Below are 19,028 nucleotides of genomic sequence, written 5' to 3' on the forward strand. Positions count from 1 at the left end.
CAGTGGCCTCTTCACAAACAAGGACCCTGCCTTGTGGTACAAGGTGAGTTTTTATACTCTCTGCTGTTTACAAGACTCTGGTCTCTGGTTTAGAGAGATATTGGGAAACACACGCCTCACACAAGCTGTTCACACACTGATCATGCCTTGCCCTTTTTATCTAATTGGTCGGTTGGAGCCCCGAACTCCTAGTCCTTTATCAGGAAGTAACTTGCGGTCGCCTCCCTGGGGCCTTGTTTTTCTCAATTTTTCTGAAGCCTGTTATGCCAAGCTAAACATCAAGCAAGCATGTAATGGATACAGAAGCTGAAATAGGCTGTTAGCCCTTTACAATATTTTCTAGTTCTACAAAGGGACTAGGAGACACAACCAGAGCAGAGCACTTGAAGGACTGTGGGCCCCTGGGGTGAGAACGGGCAGGGACCAGTTCGTAAAAGCGCACATCGCCTCCCTCCACTACCCAGCAGAACTCCCAGGCCAGGACGCCCTCCTTTGTGCAGCCTGGGCCACCAGCCTGCCCACCTGCCAGTTTCTACTAGGCTGGTCTACGCTGTGGGGCCCCAACCACGGGGACCACAGGACTGCAGAGCTCTTCCCTCCAGGACACACGCGGGCCACCCCGACTGGGGAGACGTGACGAAGCCCACATACCTTGCTCTGGAGGAAAAGGTGAGCTGCTCAGGCCCAGAGGAGCAAGGCTGCTGCATCTCAGCACCAAGGATACAGTTAAGTTTTGTTTTTCAAATAAATGGGCAACGACTTGGAAGGCTGAGGGCCCAGAGCCCTAGGCGGGGGAGCACCCAGGGAGGAGCCCCACCCGGCCTGGCACCCAGGGCAGGGCGCTGCTGAGTCAATGTGTCCGTCCGGGGCCAATCAGAAGACAGAAACCGCCTTTCCGCCGGAGCCACCATCTTTCAGTAATTCGCCAAAATGGCGAACACAAAGGGGACGAGGAGAGGTACCTGACACATGTTCTCTAGGCCTTTTAGAAAACATGGAGTTGTTCCTTTGGCCACATACATGCAAATCTACAAGGAAGGTGATAGTGTAGACGTCAAGGGAATGGGTACTGTTCAAAAAGGCATGCCCCACGAATGTTAACAGGGTAAAACTGTAAGAGTCTACAGTGTCACCCAGCATGCTGTTGGAATCGTTGTAAACAAACAAGTGTAAGGTTTTTTGGATTGACCCGGCGCCAGAGAAAGAAAGACGAGCAGAGTTGAAAGGGATAAGTAAAGAGGCTTTATTGGAGCGCTCCCGGGGGCGGGTAACGAGTCCCTGAGAAAGGGACCCGGGCGAGCCTCACGTGACCCACGGAGTGGGACCAGAGAAGCCGCCCGCCCAGAAGTCTGAGTGGGTTTATGTAGGTTCTTAGGGCTGGGGGATGGGAGCTTCTTCGGCCAGGAGATGTCGGCTGGAGGAGTGAGGAATTTCTTTGTTTCAGTTTTGGGGCGGGTATTCAGGAATAGGAGGGGCTTCTTTTTTCATTAGGGAAGGGAGGGGTGCCTGCCACCAGCCTTCCATTAAGGGCAAGATTCTTGCCAAGAGGATTAATGTGTGTATTGAGCACATTAAGTCCTCTAAGAGCCGAGATAGCTTCCTGAAACGTGTGATGGAAAATGATCAGAAAAAGAGGGAAGCCCAAGAGAAAGGCACCTGGGTTCAACTGAAGCGCCAGCCCGCTGCACCCAGAGAAGCACACTTTGTGAGAACCAGTGGAAAGGAGCCCGAGCTGCTGGAGCCTAGTCCCTGTGAATTCATAGCATAGGAGACAAAACTAATAACCGCTGGAAAAAACAAAACAAAACAAAACAAACAAAACAAACAAACAAAAAAAAAAAGAAGAAGACAGAAACCACACAGGGATTTAAACAGGGGAAGTTTAACATAAAACTTGTTAAACTGTAGTTACAGAATGACTAAAAGATGTAAAAAAGTCTGCATATGGTACACTTGAGTTGAGGGAGAGCCGCAAGGAAGAAAAACGTGGAGTCCCCTCTCCAGGACGGTGTCGGGCCTCACTGAAAAAGGTGCGGTTGCAGTGACGGGATGGCAGAGACGCTCCCTGGGCTGCCCGGCCTTGGCTGGTCCACAGTCACTGGGTAAGCGGGAAGCCACCCTCTGGGGCCCCCGTGGGGCGCAGGCCACCGATGGCTGGGCTGTGGGCAAGCAGTGGGAAGGAGGGCACAGCAGGGCAGGAGGCCTGGAGCTGCTCCATGTTCGTGCAGAGGGGGCCACGCGAAGGTGATCACCAGGCAGGGCCAGGACCCTGTGTCTGGGCCGTGCCCATCGCCCCCACACTTCTGAGCAACCTCGCAGCAGCTCAAGCGGCAGGAGGGCCCCTCCTCCTGCAGTGTGCCTGCGCCCCCCGCTGAGAAGGCTAGCCCGGGCGCGCACTGTGAAGGAGGGGGCTTAAAGGAATTCCGTCATCCTCCCAGAGCCGGAGTGGACGACAGTGAGTGGGAAACTGACACGCAAGGCCCACAGCTGCCCTGTCCCGGAACTTTGCAAGAGAAAAGAAGAGACGGCGCACAGCAGGCTGAGAAGAAAAGTGAGGGGCTGGGGCTGACCCAAATGGCCAACAAATAGGGCAGGCTAAGTCGCAGCTGTAAGCCACGGGGAACCCTAACTTTGGGGATGTGAGTGGATACGAAATAAAGCTCAGAGAGAAAGAGAAAGCTTGTGCCCTGCCAAGATCTTAGGTGAACTTGGCACAATGCCCACAGATGGTGGGTCCTCTCTGCAAAGTCATTCAAGGGCAGAATCAAAGTCGGGTTTGCAATGGTGATCCCAGGTCACCAAGTGTAGTGGGTTGAATGGTGGCCCCCAAATGATATGTTCCTATCCTGATCCCTGGAACCTTGACTATTACCTTATATGGCAAAATAGGTGATTGAATTAAGGCTCTTGAGAGGAGAGGCTGATCCTGGGTTATCTGGTGGGTCCTACTCGCAATCACAAGTGTTCTCCTAAGTGAGAGGCACAGAGAGTCTTGAGACAGACACACAGAGGGCACAGAGGGGAGGAGGCAACGTGACGACAGAGGCAGAGATTGGAGCGATGTGGCTACACGTCGAGGAAAGCTGACAGCCACCAGGAGCTAGAAGCAGCAAAGAAAGGCATCTCCCTTAGAACTTCAGGACGGAGGGGAGCCCTGGCCACACCTTGATTTCGGACTGCTGGCCCCCAGAACTGTGAGGGAATAAATTTTTGTTCTTTTAAGTCACTTTATTTCAGCCACAGGAAACCAATACGCCAAGGGGAGGCTACATGATACTCAGTGTCTGTGATGTCAGCTCCTCAAGGCAGCGTCTTTCTATGTGGTCCCTGCGGTGTCCCCGGTGCCTAGGGCAGGGTCTGCACACAGTGGGTGCTCCCTAAGTGTTTGCTGGATTACTAAGAAAGAAAACACCAAGGATTTTACCACAAGGTTTAAAAACCTGCATTTCTGGGTGGGGTAAAAGTGCAGTGTGAGGGCGGGTATCTACGTATGTTGTCCCTTGCCCCTGTCCCTGACCACGCTGCCCTCCCTTCCCGAGGCCTCTGTGCCTGACCTGCTGACCTGGAAGTCTCCGGCTCATGCATGTGGATACTGGGTCTGGGCCAGTGCCTGTAGTAGTGACAAATGAGAAAATGAAAAAGAAAAACCAGCCACCTCTCAAAGATTAGGAGGGTGAAAATCTGATGCCCCCCCCAGTTTGGACCACACCCTGTGCTGAGCCAGTTTCCCCCAAATAAGTGTCTGTGGTGGGCACTTTGGGGCAGAAGTGTGCACATGCCACTCCAAGACGATGCTGTCGGCACCTGAGCAGTCCCTGTGCACCCCATGCCCTGGCTGCGGCAAGGAGGGAATGAGGCTGAGGCGCCCAAGCAGCCGGGCTGGAAGGAGGGTGAGGGCTGAGGCTGCCAGGCTTCCCGTGGGAGAAGGAGGGAGCAGAGCTGACAGGCGCCAGCCCCACCTGGTCTCCACACTGGTTCTGCAGGTGTACCATCGTGCCCAGGACTGACGCACCTGACCATCCAGGTACCATCCCAGGTCCCTGTCTCTCCGTGCTGTGACCCACCCACCCTCCCAGATGGGGCAGTACTGCCCCAAGGGCCACCTGGTGGTGACCCTACCCCTAGTGCTGACCTGGTGGTGGGCTTGCCTAGAGCTGGGGGCTCTCCTGCCTACTCAGATCCCTCACAGGCCCAGGAACACCTGGATTCTAACTTCATCTCTCCTGCCTGCAGCAGGTAGAGGGCCTTGGACAAGCCTCTTCCCGATTTTGGGCCTCAGTCTCCCCATATGCAATATCTGTCAGCTTAGGAAAGAAAAGCTCCCTAAGATGCTCCACACAAAATAAGTCCCCACGAAGGGTTTTGAGTGGCCAATAGAACCAGGCTGTAGGAGCAGAGTCTTGGGGGAGTATTGGGGGTTCATGACGTCCCTGATAAAGCTAGGGTCCCCTGGCAGAATGTGCTGCAAGAGATGAAAGAAACAGAAACACAGACACAGAAATAGTATTTAAAACAGCAGGGAAATCAGGGGACCATCAGCACTCTTGGTGCTAGGTGGCAGTGACTGAAACCCAGCACTTGCTTTTTATTCTCTTTGCCATGCCGCAAAATACAATGATCTCATGTGAAAAAAATCATGGGATCCAATGATCAAAGGTCTCAGGGATCCCCCCAAAATCACAGGGTGTCCTAGATAATTTCCTTCCCCTTTCTAGAAGGGAAAACCACATAATTCTTCAGTAGGTACAACACTTTTGATCAAGGTAACCTAATTTTATCCCAAGCTCAAGCTACATACATAGATATCAATCTTCTAATTTCAGTAGCTGTGACTCATTTGATCAAGGAACAAAGAAACTACAGGCTTTACATTGGGAGACTGGTTTTACATTAACTGAGGCACTGTGGAGAGAAAGGGGCAGAAGGAACTTGGCCCAGCGTTCTAACTATGGAAGCCTGAAGACCCTTCTCCTGGGCTGACATACGGCAATCTAACTCTACGGCTGTGAGACAGTTTTCATGTCAGGCCGCTCTGCGGCTTTTCACGCATGAGGCCCCTTAGGCTCTGAGGTTGGAGCATGCTTTGCTGTACTCCCGGATCGCTGATGTCCCCCAGCTAGGCAGTTAAGATCTGCCTTTATTTCAGGCTTCTGGTCAGGCAATTCCTTTACCTCCTTTCCTCCCACAGCCTCAGACATAGCATCCCTAAGTCCCAGTGGTCTGAATCCCGTCAGGGGAGGAAGGGGGGCCCACAGTGCCCACCTAAGTCTGATTTGTCTGGGGCACTGGCTGCTCCAGCTCCTCCTGTCCTTTCCAACTGCTGAAGAACAAGTGCCTGGGCCAGTGACCAAGGTGCACCCGTGGGAGGCCCCTGGCTTCCTGGGACAGAACCTGCTGAGGGTGGGAAGAACATCCAAAAACATGCCTCGGTGCCTCATTTCACAGGTGGGGGAACTTGAGGCGAAGTGAGGGGTGGGCCTTGCCCAGGGCAACTTAGCAGGTGGAGTCACTGGAATGCCATGTCGGGGTTCCCTGGGGCTTGTGCCAATTCTTACCCATGGGATGGGACCTATGGTGACCCTGCCATGTCAGAGGGCCCAATGTTGGGGTCTGTGGCCAAGTGGTGTAGGTAGGGGGGTGGTCTTGGAACAGGGCAGACACTGTGGTCAGCCAGCTGCCAGGCCTCACCTGATGCATCTGTGGCTCCTGCACCCTGGCCTGTGGGTGGGAGGCTGCCAGGACCATGGTCCCCTATAGAAGAGCCTGGAGCCTCAGGGCCCATCCATCTCCCTGGGACTTATCTGATCTGCTTGGCTCGCTCCAGGGAAGCCTGGACAGAATCCTCCAGAGCATGTGGGGTTGGGGATGGGCAGCCTCCATGACAGAGGCTGAGTTAGTATGGGGAAAGCAGGCACCAGGACGCTGGAACAGTGATCTGAGCTGGAGGGGATGAGTACTCAGTCCTTAGAGATTCCAAAGGTGAGCTGGCCCCTGACATGGCCCTGGTCCCTCTTGTCCCACTTGCCCACTCAAGGCCCACTACCCTCTCATTAGCTCAGGGAGGCTGCCTGGAGGTGGAGGCCTTTAAGAGACAATGGAAGCAGCAGGGTCTGGGATAGATGTAGCTTTGTCTAAGAACTAGTTAATGCTGAGAACTAATGGACAGCCTGGGGGCGGGGAGGGCACAGGCCCCAGGTGAGTTCAAGTCCTGTTTCTCCCTTGGGACAGCCCTAGCCCTGATCTGGAGCTCCGGTCCCTTTGGAGACGATTTCTTCCCAAGACTTTGCAGAAGCACAGTTAGAGGGGCCTGGTCCTTTTATGTTAGATTAGGAGAAGAAATCAAACAGGCACATACAAAAAAATCACAATTTTTTGTAATTTCGTATTGCACTGCAATAGTTATAAAACCACTAATAATTGGATAACAAGGAAAAACAGTTATCTGGTTGATGTAGGTATTATTTATTATGTAACAGTTTGTAGACAAAATTCAGTTGAAAACATATTACTGAGGATTCTATACTAGTTGATTTTAGAAATGGCATAATCCAAACCTGATACATTTCCAATACATTTTCTTATATAACCTTTAAGGAATTTTTCACTCCCATTATTTGGCTCTGGAAAATCTTAACAGGTAACATGTTATGCTAGAAAACAAAATTTAAGTATAGTTGTTAGGCACAGGTTAAAAGGGATGATATGCACAAACTATAATAATTACAAATCAATACTTCTTTTGAACACACATTTGAATTTAAACTTGAATCAGCGTTTTAGATAAATTTAAAACATACTTCAAAACTGATCGTAACATCTCTTTTACTTTCTAATGCACTTCAAAAAAAATTCCTGATTTCTTCAGCAACAAGAGTCACAAAAATGGCATCCCAGATCAGCATTCACTTTGTCCTCTTGAGAAATGAGCTGGAGAGGTTTGGATCTGGTTAAAAATATATCCTCAGGAATCTTGGGGTATATGTGCAGAGAGAGAAGCACCGAGTCTAGAGACCAGGTCCCTCGAGTCTTCTGGGGACACCATAAACCCGGTGGGGCGAAGCTGTATTCTATGAACGAGAGGTGACTCCGAGGGGCTTACCTGGGCCAGAGCTAACAAAAGCGTTTCAAACATGGGTAGGAACAGGAAGGGTTGACAGCGGTGACAGAAATCCTGAACGGTCTGAACCATTTTACACTTGACTCTACTTCCTAGAGCTCTTTGGGAAAATTTTCCTAGATAGTGTCTGCCCATGAAAACAAATGGGTCCACCTCATTAAATGATTCAAAATATTTCCTGTCTGTCGGTTTCATGCTACCAACAGTTATAATATTTTAATGAAGGGGAGAAATTATGGGTTTAAAACTAAATTCTCTGTCACTGAAGATGTTTTAATAAACTGGTTATCAGACTGCTGATGACAATGTCAATACCATATATTCAATTGCTTTTTTTCTCCTCTAGTCTCTTAGGAAAAATTTGGTTATCTAATTTTTGCTACCTATCAATCATTGGTTTTGGACATCAAATGTCCATTTCTGGCTGCAAAATATGTGTGTGTGTATATACATGAGATGTAACTATAAAGATACATGTTGCATGTGTCCTGTAGAAGCGAGCTCCATGACTTCTGAGCTATATTCTGGACACGGGGCCTGTTTATATTTACACACACAAACTTGTCCAGCTCCAAACCACATTCACTCATACAAAAATATATCACTCTTATAAAGTCTTTCATTTACATATCACTAAAAATATGTTCACTCTAACATCTTTTTACCTAGTCTTGCCGATCAATACTATAAGACCAGGAGATAAAACCTTTTAAAACAAGTCTCCTAGCAGAAATTCATTGTTTTAGAAATGTCTACTTTTAAAGCAGCAGTTAGAAACTTTGTTCTTGTAATATGTAAATAATACTGTTATATCAAATTGTGGATTTAAATAAGTTTAACTGTTTCTTTCTTATCTCTTTAAAAAAATAAAGCAGATTTCTGTTACTTAATGGCTTCTCCATTCTTCCAATTCCAAGGAATACAAAGGTCTCCATCTTGCATAACAGAGTAAAAATGTGAAACGCACAGGTGCATCCCATGTAGATAAGGCAGTGATTGTTCTAGAAGTCTCTTACAGCAATCCACCATTTGTATACTAGAAATGCTGGGCTCTTTATATAACTTCTCCAGAGAAAATTTCTTTGTTGAAGCCTGTATCAATTCATTCTCAATAACCTTTAACCTATTATATTGAAAATAAAAATAATACTGCCATAAGCTATAATAAATAAAAGAACATACAATGTAAATATATTCTTAAATATCAGGGCTGTAAGTTTCCACTCACAACACTGAAAACGGCACCCGCAAAGGCCAAATTACATGTTTGGAAGACATGCTGATAGTTACGATGCAGAACCTATTGAGTTACTGCCACATGTATCTCTAAAAGCATTTGTTCAATCTTTTTAGCAATAATGGGGTAAAAACAACTAATCCATAATTTAAAAAGCTCTTATCTTGTCTTGCCTAGCAGGCATCAGCAACTGAGGAAAACAGAAAGCTAGGAATATAAAACCGCTAGCTTCAGTGTTTTTCTTATGTTTTTCTTGCTGATTTGCTTGAGTTCTTTGTAAATTCTGGTTATTAGCCATGTGTTGGATGTGTCTCTTGTGAATATTTTCTCCCATTCCGTAGGCTGTCTATTTTGTCCTGTTTGTTTCCTTAGTTGTGCAGAAGTTTTTTGGTTTCACCAGGGGGGAGGGGCAGGGGGAAGGGGAAAAAACTAACTAATGGGTACTATGAACACTATTTGGGTGACAGGCACACCTATAGCTGGGACTCAAGCATTACAAAAGTGACCCATGTAACCTAAAACATTTGTACCCCCTGAATATTTTGGGGAAAAACAAAAATAAAAAACACCCTAGCTTTAGCAGCCACTTAAAGCTTAACCAGTGGGTTGTACTGACTTCTAAAGACTCTCAAAATAAACACCAGGCCCGCAACAAAACTAGGGGACCGGTTCCCTTTATTGTTACTTTCCTACCCCTCTCCACCCCTTTCTGTTCCCTCTCCTTTGCCTGAGGTTACAACATCTCTTGTTCTATTAGGGGCTTCAGTTAAGGCCCACAGAGTACACAGCTCCAGTGCAGAATCAGGTCTCAAATACCCTCTCCCACAGCTGGCAAGTGCTTATGAATATGCCGCCTGGGTAAGCGGATTCAACGCCCCACATCTAGAGACGTGTTCAAGAGAATCCACCTTGTTACACCCTCACAGTTATACTAGGCCAATACATATGTTACTTGGGAAGCCCCATTTGACAAGGTGAGTGAAGCAAAAACACCATGGTTAAGTGTCCCAAACCAGTCTAATTTAAATATTCCATTGGTTAAAAATACCCAAATATTCTATATTTAATCACCCTTAAACTCTGCATAAAAGAAAAAAGTCGGTATCATAAAATATCCATAAGCTAGAAAAACCTTCGAAAACAGAAATTGTCATAGCAGTTAGTTATCCCGGTCTAACTTCTGAATCCCTTTCTTTAACAATGCCCAGATCACTTTCATAGTGCTGTTAGCTTTTTCTATAAGATTGCTCTTCTGCAGAATGTTGCTTAGAGATTCAAGAAAGTAGACAGCAGTCATGGTTCTGAGAATGTTCCAGTGGGGCCTGCTTCTAATCTCTCCAGGATTAGATAGGAAGAACCCTAAACTACCACTGATACAGCGGGGTATAGCTATCTTTTTCCATAAAGGGCTTTTTCACTTATGAAAAAAAAATGTATTAACAGCCTAGCTTAGAAATGAAAAGCCTTGCAGTGTGAACACACTGTTGTGTAGCTCTCCAACAATACATCTTTATACAAATCTGGGCAGGGCTCATGCATTTCCATTCCTTCTAAGGGAAGCCTCCGAGTTTCCCAGACCCACAGGCCACAACCTTTCTAATCAGGAGAACCTGTCAGTCCTTCAAGGGTGCAATCTTGGAGGAGCATCAAGTTCTGAGAAGGCAGTCCCTGGCAAGGTTCCCTCCAGGCATGTCCCTTCAGTAGGAAACAACAGGTAACAGCCTTTCCTCCTTCTTGGGTGTTTCTGCAGTCAGCAGCAGACCAACTTAAAAAATATTGTTTAAAAATTATATTTTGTCTTTCCCTGTAATTTTTTTTTTCTTATAGTTTTTTGGCCTTAATTCCATACCTCAAGAAAGAGAGAGATCAGCCTGAGCAAAAGCAAGACTCCGTCTCTACTAAAAAAAAAAAAAAAAAAATAGAAAGAAATTATATGGACAACTAAAAATATATACAGAAAAAATTAGCCAGGCATGGTGGTGCATGCCTGTAGTCCCAGCTACTCGGGAGGCTCAGGCTGGAGGATTGCTTGAGCACAGGAGTTTGAGGTTGCTATGAGCTAGGCTGATACCATGGCACTCTAGCCTGGGCAACAGAGTGAGACTCTGTCTCAAAAAAAAAAAAAAAAAAAAAAAAAAAAAGAGAGAGAGATAGAGAGAGAGAAAAGGAAAGCTGAGTACACACAAGAGAAACGTCATGACATGGTGTCTGTGAATATAGGGTTGGTGAGTGTGGCTGGTAGGAAGTTCTGTTCCTTTCCTTCTAATGCTAAGAAATACATTGGCCAGACATTTCCTAGGGGAACCAACCCTCCTTTCCTTTAACAAAAATTATCCCATTTTTTTTTTTTTAAACACAAAGTTTAACCACTCTGCCTTTGATGTCAGAAAGTGAGTTCCATGTCTTGTTTGCACTGTATCAGCACTAGTGACTTTACAGCGCTTGCTAGGCATGTAAGTACTCAATAAATATTAATTGAATGAATGAACATTCTTTTTTTTTTTTTTTTTTTTGAGACAGAGTCTTGCTCTGTTGCCTGGGCTAGAAGTGCCGTGGCGTCAGCCTAGCTCACAGCAACCTCAAACTCCTGGGTTCAAACAATTCTACGGCCTCAGCCTCCCATGTAGCTGGGACTACAGGCATGCGCCACTATGCCCGGCTAATTTTTTCTGTATATATTTTTAGCTGTCCAGATAATTTCTTTCTATTTTTAGTAGAGATGGGGGTCTCACTCTTGCTCAGGCTGGTCTTGAACTCCTGACCTTGAGCAATCCACCCGCCTCGGCCTCCCAGAGTGCTAGGATTACAGGCGTGAGCCACCGCGCCCGGCCTGCACATTCTTTTCTTTTTTTTTTTTTTTTGAGACAGAGTCTCACTCTGTTGCCCAGGCTAGAGTGAGTGCCGTGGCGTTAGACTAGCTCACAGCAACCTCAAACTCCTGAGCTCAAGCGATCCTCCTGTCTCAGCCTCCTGAGTAGCTGGGACTACAGGCATGTGCCACCATGCCCGGCTAATTTTTTCTATATATATTTTTAGCTGTCCATATAATTTATTTCTATTTTTAGTAGAGATAGGGTCTCGCTCTTGCTCAGGCTGGTCTCGAACTCCTGAGCTCAAACGATCCGCCCACCTCGGCCTCCCAGAGTGCTAGGATTACAGGCGTGAGCCACCGCGCCCGGCCTGCACATTCTTTTAAATAGTTGTTTTCACTATATGCAAGTCTCAAAATAACTGAACCATTCTCTTATTATTGTATATTTCTTTTTCTTTTCTTTTCTTTTGTTTTTTTTGAGACAGAGTTTTGCTCTGTTGCCTGGGCTAGAGTGCTGTGGCATCAGCCTAGCTCACAGCAACCTCAAACTCCTGGGTTCAAGCAATCCTCCTGCCTCAGCCTCCCGAGTAGCTGGGACTACAGGTGCACACCACTACGTCCAGCTAATTTTTTAAATTTTTAGTAGAGGTCTCACTCTTGCTCAGGCCAGTCTCAAACTCCTGAGCTTAGGCAATCCTCCCGCCTCAGCCTCCCAGAGTGCTAGGATTACAGGGGTGAGCCACCATGCCCAGCCTGCTGTACATTTCTATTGTTTCCAATTTATCTAAGTGATTTTAAAATTTGAAGTATCAATGGCTGGATTTAAGCCACTGTTTATAAGACAGGAACAGTTACATGGCTGGATACTTTTCAGACAGCCCTCGTACATGCCATAAGGTGAGAGGAAACATCAAGTGAGGGGAGCCATGCTAGGAGAGCTGATTTATTGTCTAGGTGCAATTTACCTGGGTTATTACCGCCCTACGTAAGAGCTGTGCACCTGGCTATCACCATCCTCCAAAGGAGTGGGGGTGCCACAGGAAGTGCACACTTTCCACATGTCAGCCAGGCAGTGTTAGCAGACGAGGAGCTACCTGCAGTCTTGAGATCGTCATGTTCTATAAAGACAGGACCTGGATATTAGCTTAGAACTGTGTTTTTTAAACTGTTCAGCAAGCCGAGGGGCCTGGAGAGGTACTCAGAGGGCCCTATGGGTACTGGTAGCCTCTCATTTCTTTCCTCTTGAACTAGAGCAGCTACGAGCTTTTGTCTTTTTAAATACATTGGGTTTCTACTTAAGAGTCCACTTTACAAAGAGATATGCAGTTAAAAAGTGTCTGAAAACCACTCTCCAAGAGCACACTTCATGTAAGGAAAGAAGGTAGTCTTAATCACCACCTGGCAAATACAAGAAAGGAGATCTTTAGGGCAGGGAGAACAGAGCAAAGGAAAGGAATGAGGGCAAAGGCTGCTGGGCCTAGAGTCAGAGGCTTTCAGGGGGGCAAAGGTCATGGCTTAGTGCAAAGGTATGTGGGGACCAGCAGCAAGTGTTTTCCTTCCCTTGGGGGATAAGTATAGGGATGAGGGCTCTGGAGCCCAGAGCCAGGGGGGGCTAGGAAGCAAGCCAAAGCCAAAGTTGACAGTCAGTTGGGGGTATTTCCTAAGCGCCTCCTGTGTGCCTGGCACCGATCCCAGCCAGCACTGGAGGGAACAAGACAGACCAGTCTCTGCCCTCGTGGAGCTCACCTTCTACTTGGAGGGAGAGACAGAGAATAAATAAGGAAAGAGAGTTTGCTGAAGTGGATGGTGCTAAGCCAAACGGAGAAAGGCCGCCGAGATGGACAGGAGAGAGCAGTGGAAGGCGGGGCTCCACCCTACGCAGTGTGAGCAGGGCCCTGAGGAAGTGTTAGTGGGAAGTTAGCGCACAGGTCCAGGAACTACACGTGCTGAGGGTGCTCAAGGAGGATAAAAAGGCAAATGGGGCTGGAGCAAAATAAGGAGAGAGTGCCAGGAGCCCATGCAGAGGCAGGGAGCACCGCAGAGGATCCTGCAGGCACAGGCACACGCAGGCAGTGACAACCCGGACTGCATTCTCACTCCAGCTGCTCCAACGAGCACTGACAGGAGGTGGGTGGAAGGGACCGGTATGGAAGCTTGCAGACCAGACAGGAGGTCATTACAAAATGAGGGGGCCTAGACTAGGTGTGGCAGAAACGGAAAGGAGAAATGGCACGCTCTGGGTCTCCTCTGAAGGTGGGGCGGAGAGGACGAGTGAGGTGGGAGAAGAACCAAGATGACTCAGGGTTTTTATTTGCCTGAGTAACTGGTAAGAGGGAACTTTCAAAAATCAACCTATTTGAATTTTATTTTTTAATTTTCCTTCCTCACAATCTAGTAGCATTATTCCAAAGCTATAAAATGGCCATAGAGAAAAGCAGCAGCTATGGTACAACAGACAAAATAATCAGTCCTAAAAATGACAAGTTGGCTGGAATTGCTCCCAAGAGATTAGACCAGACTTACACTTTAGAAAAGTAGTACCACAAACAAATGTTTAGCAACCAATCAAGAAGTAGGATATTCCTATTGTGATAAGCAGATGTAAATTCTGGTCTCTCCAGTTAGGCGGAAGGCCAGAGTCCACCCCAGATGCAGAGAAAAGAAGGAATGTCTCCTGATTATTAACTGTGTTGATGATTATCTGCTAGCATAGTACAATGGGTGAATAATCAAAGTGACCCTTTAAGGCAGGTCCTAGGTCCAAGGAAAGGAGAGTCGATTTAACAATACTGCCCAGAGGCCGGGCGCGGTGGCTCATGCCTGTAATCCTAGCACTGTGAGAGGCCGAGGCGGGAAGACCCCTCGAGGTAGGGAGTTCAAGACCGGCCTGAGCAAGAGCGAGACCCTGTCTTTACTAAAAATAGAAAGAAATGATTTGGACAACTAAAAATATATAGAAAAAATTAGCCAGGCATGGTGGCGTATGCCTGTAGTCCCAGCTACCCGGGAGGCTGAGGCAAGAGGATCCCTTGAGCCCAGGAGTTTGAGGTTGCTGTGAGCTAGGCTGACACCATGGCACTCTAGCCTGGGCAACAGAGTGAGAATCTGTCTCAAAAAACAAAAACAAACAAACAAAAAAAAAACCCACAAAAATCCCCCCAATACTGCCCAGCTACATGAAGTTAAATTTTACAATGCTTATTTAGGTTGTAGGAAAATGTACTTTGTTCTAACTGATGCTATCTGCTTCTGTGAACCTGCTTGCTTTTTACTCGATTGTTTAAAATAGTTAATCAGATAGGACTGGAGGGTCTTTAGATGATCTCATAACCTTAAAGCTGGAAATTGTTGCCTAAGATGTCCCAAGATGTATATGTTTAATGTTCCATATGGTGCAATGGTGAAGGGTATATAAGTTGTCACAAAACCCGTGCTCAGGGCCGCACTCCGAGCTTGGTGGGATTCCCTGCCAGAGAGCGTGCCCCTGGCCAGCTAATAAAGACTCACTAAATTTCAATCAGTCTCTTGTGGTTGACTTTCTCGCTCTGGTTCATAACACTATCATAGGGTCTGGCCAATAGAGCTGTTACCAATTCCACAAGCAAAACAAAGAGATGCAGCCCCTTCATTTATTTTATAAATAAAACGATCCCATTGTCTCTTCCTAAATGGACAGCTGCTAGCTGTTCTATTTTATATCCCTGGCTTTTTAAATGAGCACTTTGTGGGGACCGAGCCTTGAAGGGGCAGTTAGGCAGAACTGATTCCACCAGCACCCTGCTGAACACCCAGCTGCCATGTCCCTGTTCTCCTGTCTCCTCTTTGAAACACCCGACCCCCAGACATGTGCAAAGCCGTTCCCTTCAGCTTTCTTCCAGCTCCTTTGCTACAGCCTTCCCTGCTCCTCATGTTCCCTGAGCGTTGCCTCTTCCCGCTCAACTTATTCATAGCACTCAGGTCTCCTACTAGAAACAAATTCCAGGAGGGCAGGGACCAGGACTTCAGCTAGCAGTGGCACCTATCACAGCTTTGGGCACACGACAGTCACAGTAAATGCTGGCTAAATAAATGAATGAATGAATAAATGCTTGGTAACCAAACTTCCTGGCAACATCTTTAGAAAAATAACCATTTTTTGAATGTAATACCTCCTTTCTCCACAGGAGATGCATAAAACATTATTGAGCAGTATCTCACCGCCTACAAAACAGGAAAGTATTGGCTATAATATGACTTCTTCAAAGATATAAACAACATAGAAATAGGACTGTTTATGAACTAAAACAATTTTTTGTTTTACAAATTTTTCTCAATTTCTTTAAAATGCAGATAAAGTTTTCTATCAATGGTTAAAAAAATTTTAAACAATGAAGATTTTGTTGTTGGCAATCTTTTCCATCTGGAGAATTTCTTTCTGATGTTTTTACTTTTCATTCTGTTCCTGAGTTGAATTTTATATTAACAAGCCCTACTTCTCAAATTGAGGCACACAGTGGCAATGTAATTTAGGTTATTATACTTACAAAACAGCCACATCTAATCTCTTGCAGGTGGGGAATAAATAAATATGGAATATCCACAAATTAGTCAATTTCCTAAGTTTATTAGAGTTTTAAGGTCCCATATTTATGAGTTCCAAATGCCTGATTTTTTAAAAGTTAGACTGAATGATACGACTTTACAGAGGGCTAACGGTACTTACTCTTCCTTTCTTTTCATGTTCTCTCTTGCCTGCTGAGCTTTGGTGAGAATAAACCATTGGAGATTTGCTAGATCACAGAGTATTGGGATGTTAAAATGCCCGAGTTCATGCAAGCTTGGAGCATATCTGTCACTGAAAGGAAACATACATAGAGGAAAAATTATTGACCCCATCTGCTACCCCACCAGAGAAATGTTTTATTAGTCTTCAAGAATCTGAAAAGGAGTCACCAGGAAAATCCACCTTACGAGTATAGTAACATTGACTTAAAGCCCAAAGATACACTTTATGAGGATGATTACATACTTCTGAGCCCGGTGACCTTCCTTATTTGTTCCATGTCGGTAGTGACCTACTTGATGGTGAGGTTGCAAGAGCTAAAGAGAATGCGTGTAAGCACCCAGCACAGTGGGTGCTTCACAGCAAATAGCAAGTACATGCACAAAAAATGTTGGCTACTGGTTTAATATTGGTTTAATCCTGTAAGGTTTTCCATAGGATTGACTTTGCACAGTAAGTGGCAATATATTCAAAGAATGTTCCTGAGAGTCAACCTTTCAATCCTCTCATGCTGGCTTTTCTTTTCTTTTTTTTTTTTTTCTTTTTTTTTTACAGCCCCATGTTGGCTTTTGGCTTTTCTAATGTGTAGAAGAGAGTGGCTAACATAAGTAGTGACATTGCTTTTTTTAATTCCTAAGAACCACACACTGAACTACAAAACAATTTAATGCACTCACACACACAACCCCCTTAAGGGAAAAAAATAAAGGTAATCTTTCTGTTTTAGATATTTACCTGTTAAGGATCATTTGTAAACCACGCAGACTTTGAGGGTGAAAAGGTATTCTATTTTTCAGTATCCTACTATAGAACACATCAAGAAGAGAGTAATATTCTTCAAGTGTCAATACTGGCTGTAATTCGTCGATATAAACAACTTGTATGCCACCTAAAAGATAGCTTATTTGGTCTTCTAAAAGCATCAGCCTCCTCTGAAGGTCAAAATAACTTGGCAATCTTTCAAAAAGCTATAGTATTAAAAAAAAGGAAAGAAATAGTAACATTTAGTTTTATGTTATGTTAATAATTCAATTTTAGGATTCCAATAAACGGTATTGAGAAATTTTAGCAAGAAAATTATTTTCCTAGAAGGTAAGTTCAAGTAAGTGTTAAGAAAAAGGCTTAATGTAATGCTAGAAATATTAATATTCAAAACAAACCACTGTAAATCTTGGGGGTTTTTTAGAAAGGAATTGAAGAGATTAAAAAAAAAAAAAGAAATATATTCCAAATAAAAATGAGTCCTAACTACTAATATTTAAATATTTAGGTAAGAGTCTTAAATTAGCTTAGAATGATTAAGTAGTATAATACAGAAAGTTTTAGAACTGAAGTATATGTATTTCAACTCCAAGTCTATTCCTTCAAAATTTACTTTAAATCAACTAAATTCAATTAAATGCAATAAATATTATCAACCACCTACCATGTACTTAAGCACTGAACTGGGCACTTGAAGTGCATAGATTTTTTTTTTTTTTTTTGAGACAAAGTGTTAGTCTGTTGCCCGGGCTAGAGTGTTGTGGCGTCAGCCTAGCTCACAGCAACCTCAAACTCCTGGGCTCAAGCGATCCTCCTGCCTAAGCCTCCTGAGTAGCTGGGACTACAGGCATGCACCACCATGCCCGGCTAATTTTTCTATATATATTTTTAGCTGTCCATATAATTTCTTTCTATTTTTAGTAGAGACGTGGTCTCGCTCTTGATCAGGCTGGTCTCGAACTCCTGAGCTCAAACAATTCACCCACCTCGGCCTCCCAGAGTGCTAGGATTATAGGCGTGAGCCACCTCGCCTGGCCTGAAGTGCACAGATTATAAGAGTTTGTCCCTGTTGGGCTGGGGCTCACAGTTGGGGTGCAAGGAGACAAAACAAAAATCTGAATCCAGTGTACTAAGTGCCACAGCGACATGAATGGATACAGAGAGGAGGTTCCAGTGAAGTCTAATTTGACTAATCTTAACAGGTACATAGGATTTAGAAATGGAAGATGAATGTGGGAATCTTTGAGGGGGAGAAAAAAGAGCACATGCAAACATGGAAGCATGAAATGAAACAGTACGTTCAAAAACAACAGGGAGTTTGGTGTGGCTGGAGTGGACCTGCTTGTGGGCGAGTGGAAAGAGACAGGCTGAACAGGGAGGAAGGAGCTAGGTCAGGAAAGGACTGTTAAGGACTTAGATTTTACATCAAAAGCTGGGCTCTACACAACTTTAAGAGGAATTGGGCCGGGCGCGGTGGCTCACGCCTGTAATCCTAGCACTCTGGGAGGCCGAGGCGGGTGGATTGCTCAAGGTCAGGAGTTCGAGACCAGCCTGAGCGAGACCCCGTCTCTACTAAAAATGGAAAGACATTATATGGACAACTAAAAATCTATATAGAAAAAATTAGCCGGGCATAGTGGCGCATGCCTGTAGTCCCAGCTACTCGGGAGGCTGAGGCAGTAGGATCGCTTAAGCCGAGGAGTCTGAGGTTGCTGTGAGCTAAGCTGACGCCACGGCACTCACTCTAGCCTGGGCAACAAAGTGAGACTCTGTCTCAACAAAAAAAAAAAAAAAAGAGGAATTGGAAGGCACCAAAAACTCTGCTATGATAAAATTAATAGCAATATAAAAATTCTACATATTATTTATAATCAACATTTTGTAAAAAATAATTTTACTTTTTAAATTTTTCTCTCAATGAGGTTGCTCATGTGTATATTTTGATATAATCGTAGATTTGCGTACCTTTCTTCCAGTTTCCCCAACGGTTAACATCTTGTGAAAATACAGTATAATATCACAACCAGGAAACTGACATCGATATAATTCATTAATCTTACTCAGATTTCATCAGTTTTACTTGCACTCATTTATGTGTGTGTGTTTAATTTTATGCTACTTCACCAAATGTGTAGATCTGTGTGACATCACCACAGTCAAGACACAGAGGAGTTCCATCACAGGGATCCCTTTTGTAGCTGCTGACACCGTCTGCTCCCCTACTCCTCAACTCCTGGCAACCACTGATCTGTTCTCCCTTTCTATAATCTTAGTATTCCAAGGATGTTATATAAGTGGACTCATACAGCATGTAAACTTTGGAGGCTGACTTTTCTCA

General features: G+C 45.3%; 1 protein-coding gene and 1 pseudogene across 3 annotated transcripts in view; one reads left to right on the forward strand and one right to left on the reverse strand.

Moving 5' to 3' along the window:
* The first annotated feature begins 927 nt into the window (after window positions 1-927).
* LOC138386844 (large ribosomal subunit protein eL21-like) lies at window positions 928-1,768 on the forward strand (annotated as a pseudogene).
* Window positions 1,769-6,490: 4,722 nt separating this feature from the next.
* The window catches only part of TCAIM (T cell activation inhibitor, mitochondrial), a 59,223-nt gene continuing 46,685 nt past the window's right edge, over window positions 6,491-19,028 (reverse strand). For all 3 annotated transcript variants that reach the window (XM_069473546.1, XM_069473545.1, XM_069473547.1), the window contains exons 9-11: window positions 16,664-16,896; window positions 15,869-16,000; window positions 6,491-8,240 (exon numbers count right to left, since the gene is read on the reverse strand). In XM_069473546.1, coding sequence (XP_069329647.1) covers window positions 8,000-8,240; window positions 15,869-16,000; window positions 16,664-16,896 — 606 coding nt within the window. In that variant the 3' untranslated portion in view covers window positions 6,491-7,999. The remainder of the gene's footprint in view (window positions 8,241-15,868; window positions 16,001-16,663; window positions 16,897-19,028) is intronic.

Source organism: Eulemur rufifrons, chromosome 7 (genome assembly GCF_041146395.1).
Source record: "Eulemur rufifrons isolate Redbay chromosome 7, OSU_ERuf_1, whole genome shotgun sequence".
NCBI lineage: Eukaryota > Metazoa > Chordata > Mammalia > Primates > Lemuridae > Eulemur > Eulemur rufifrons.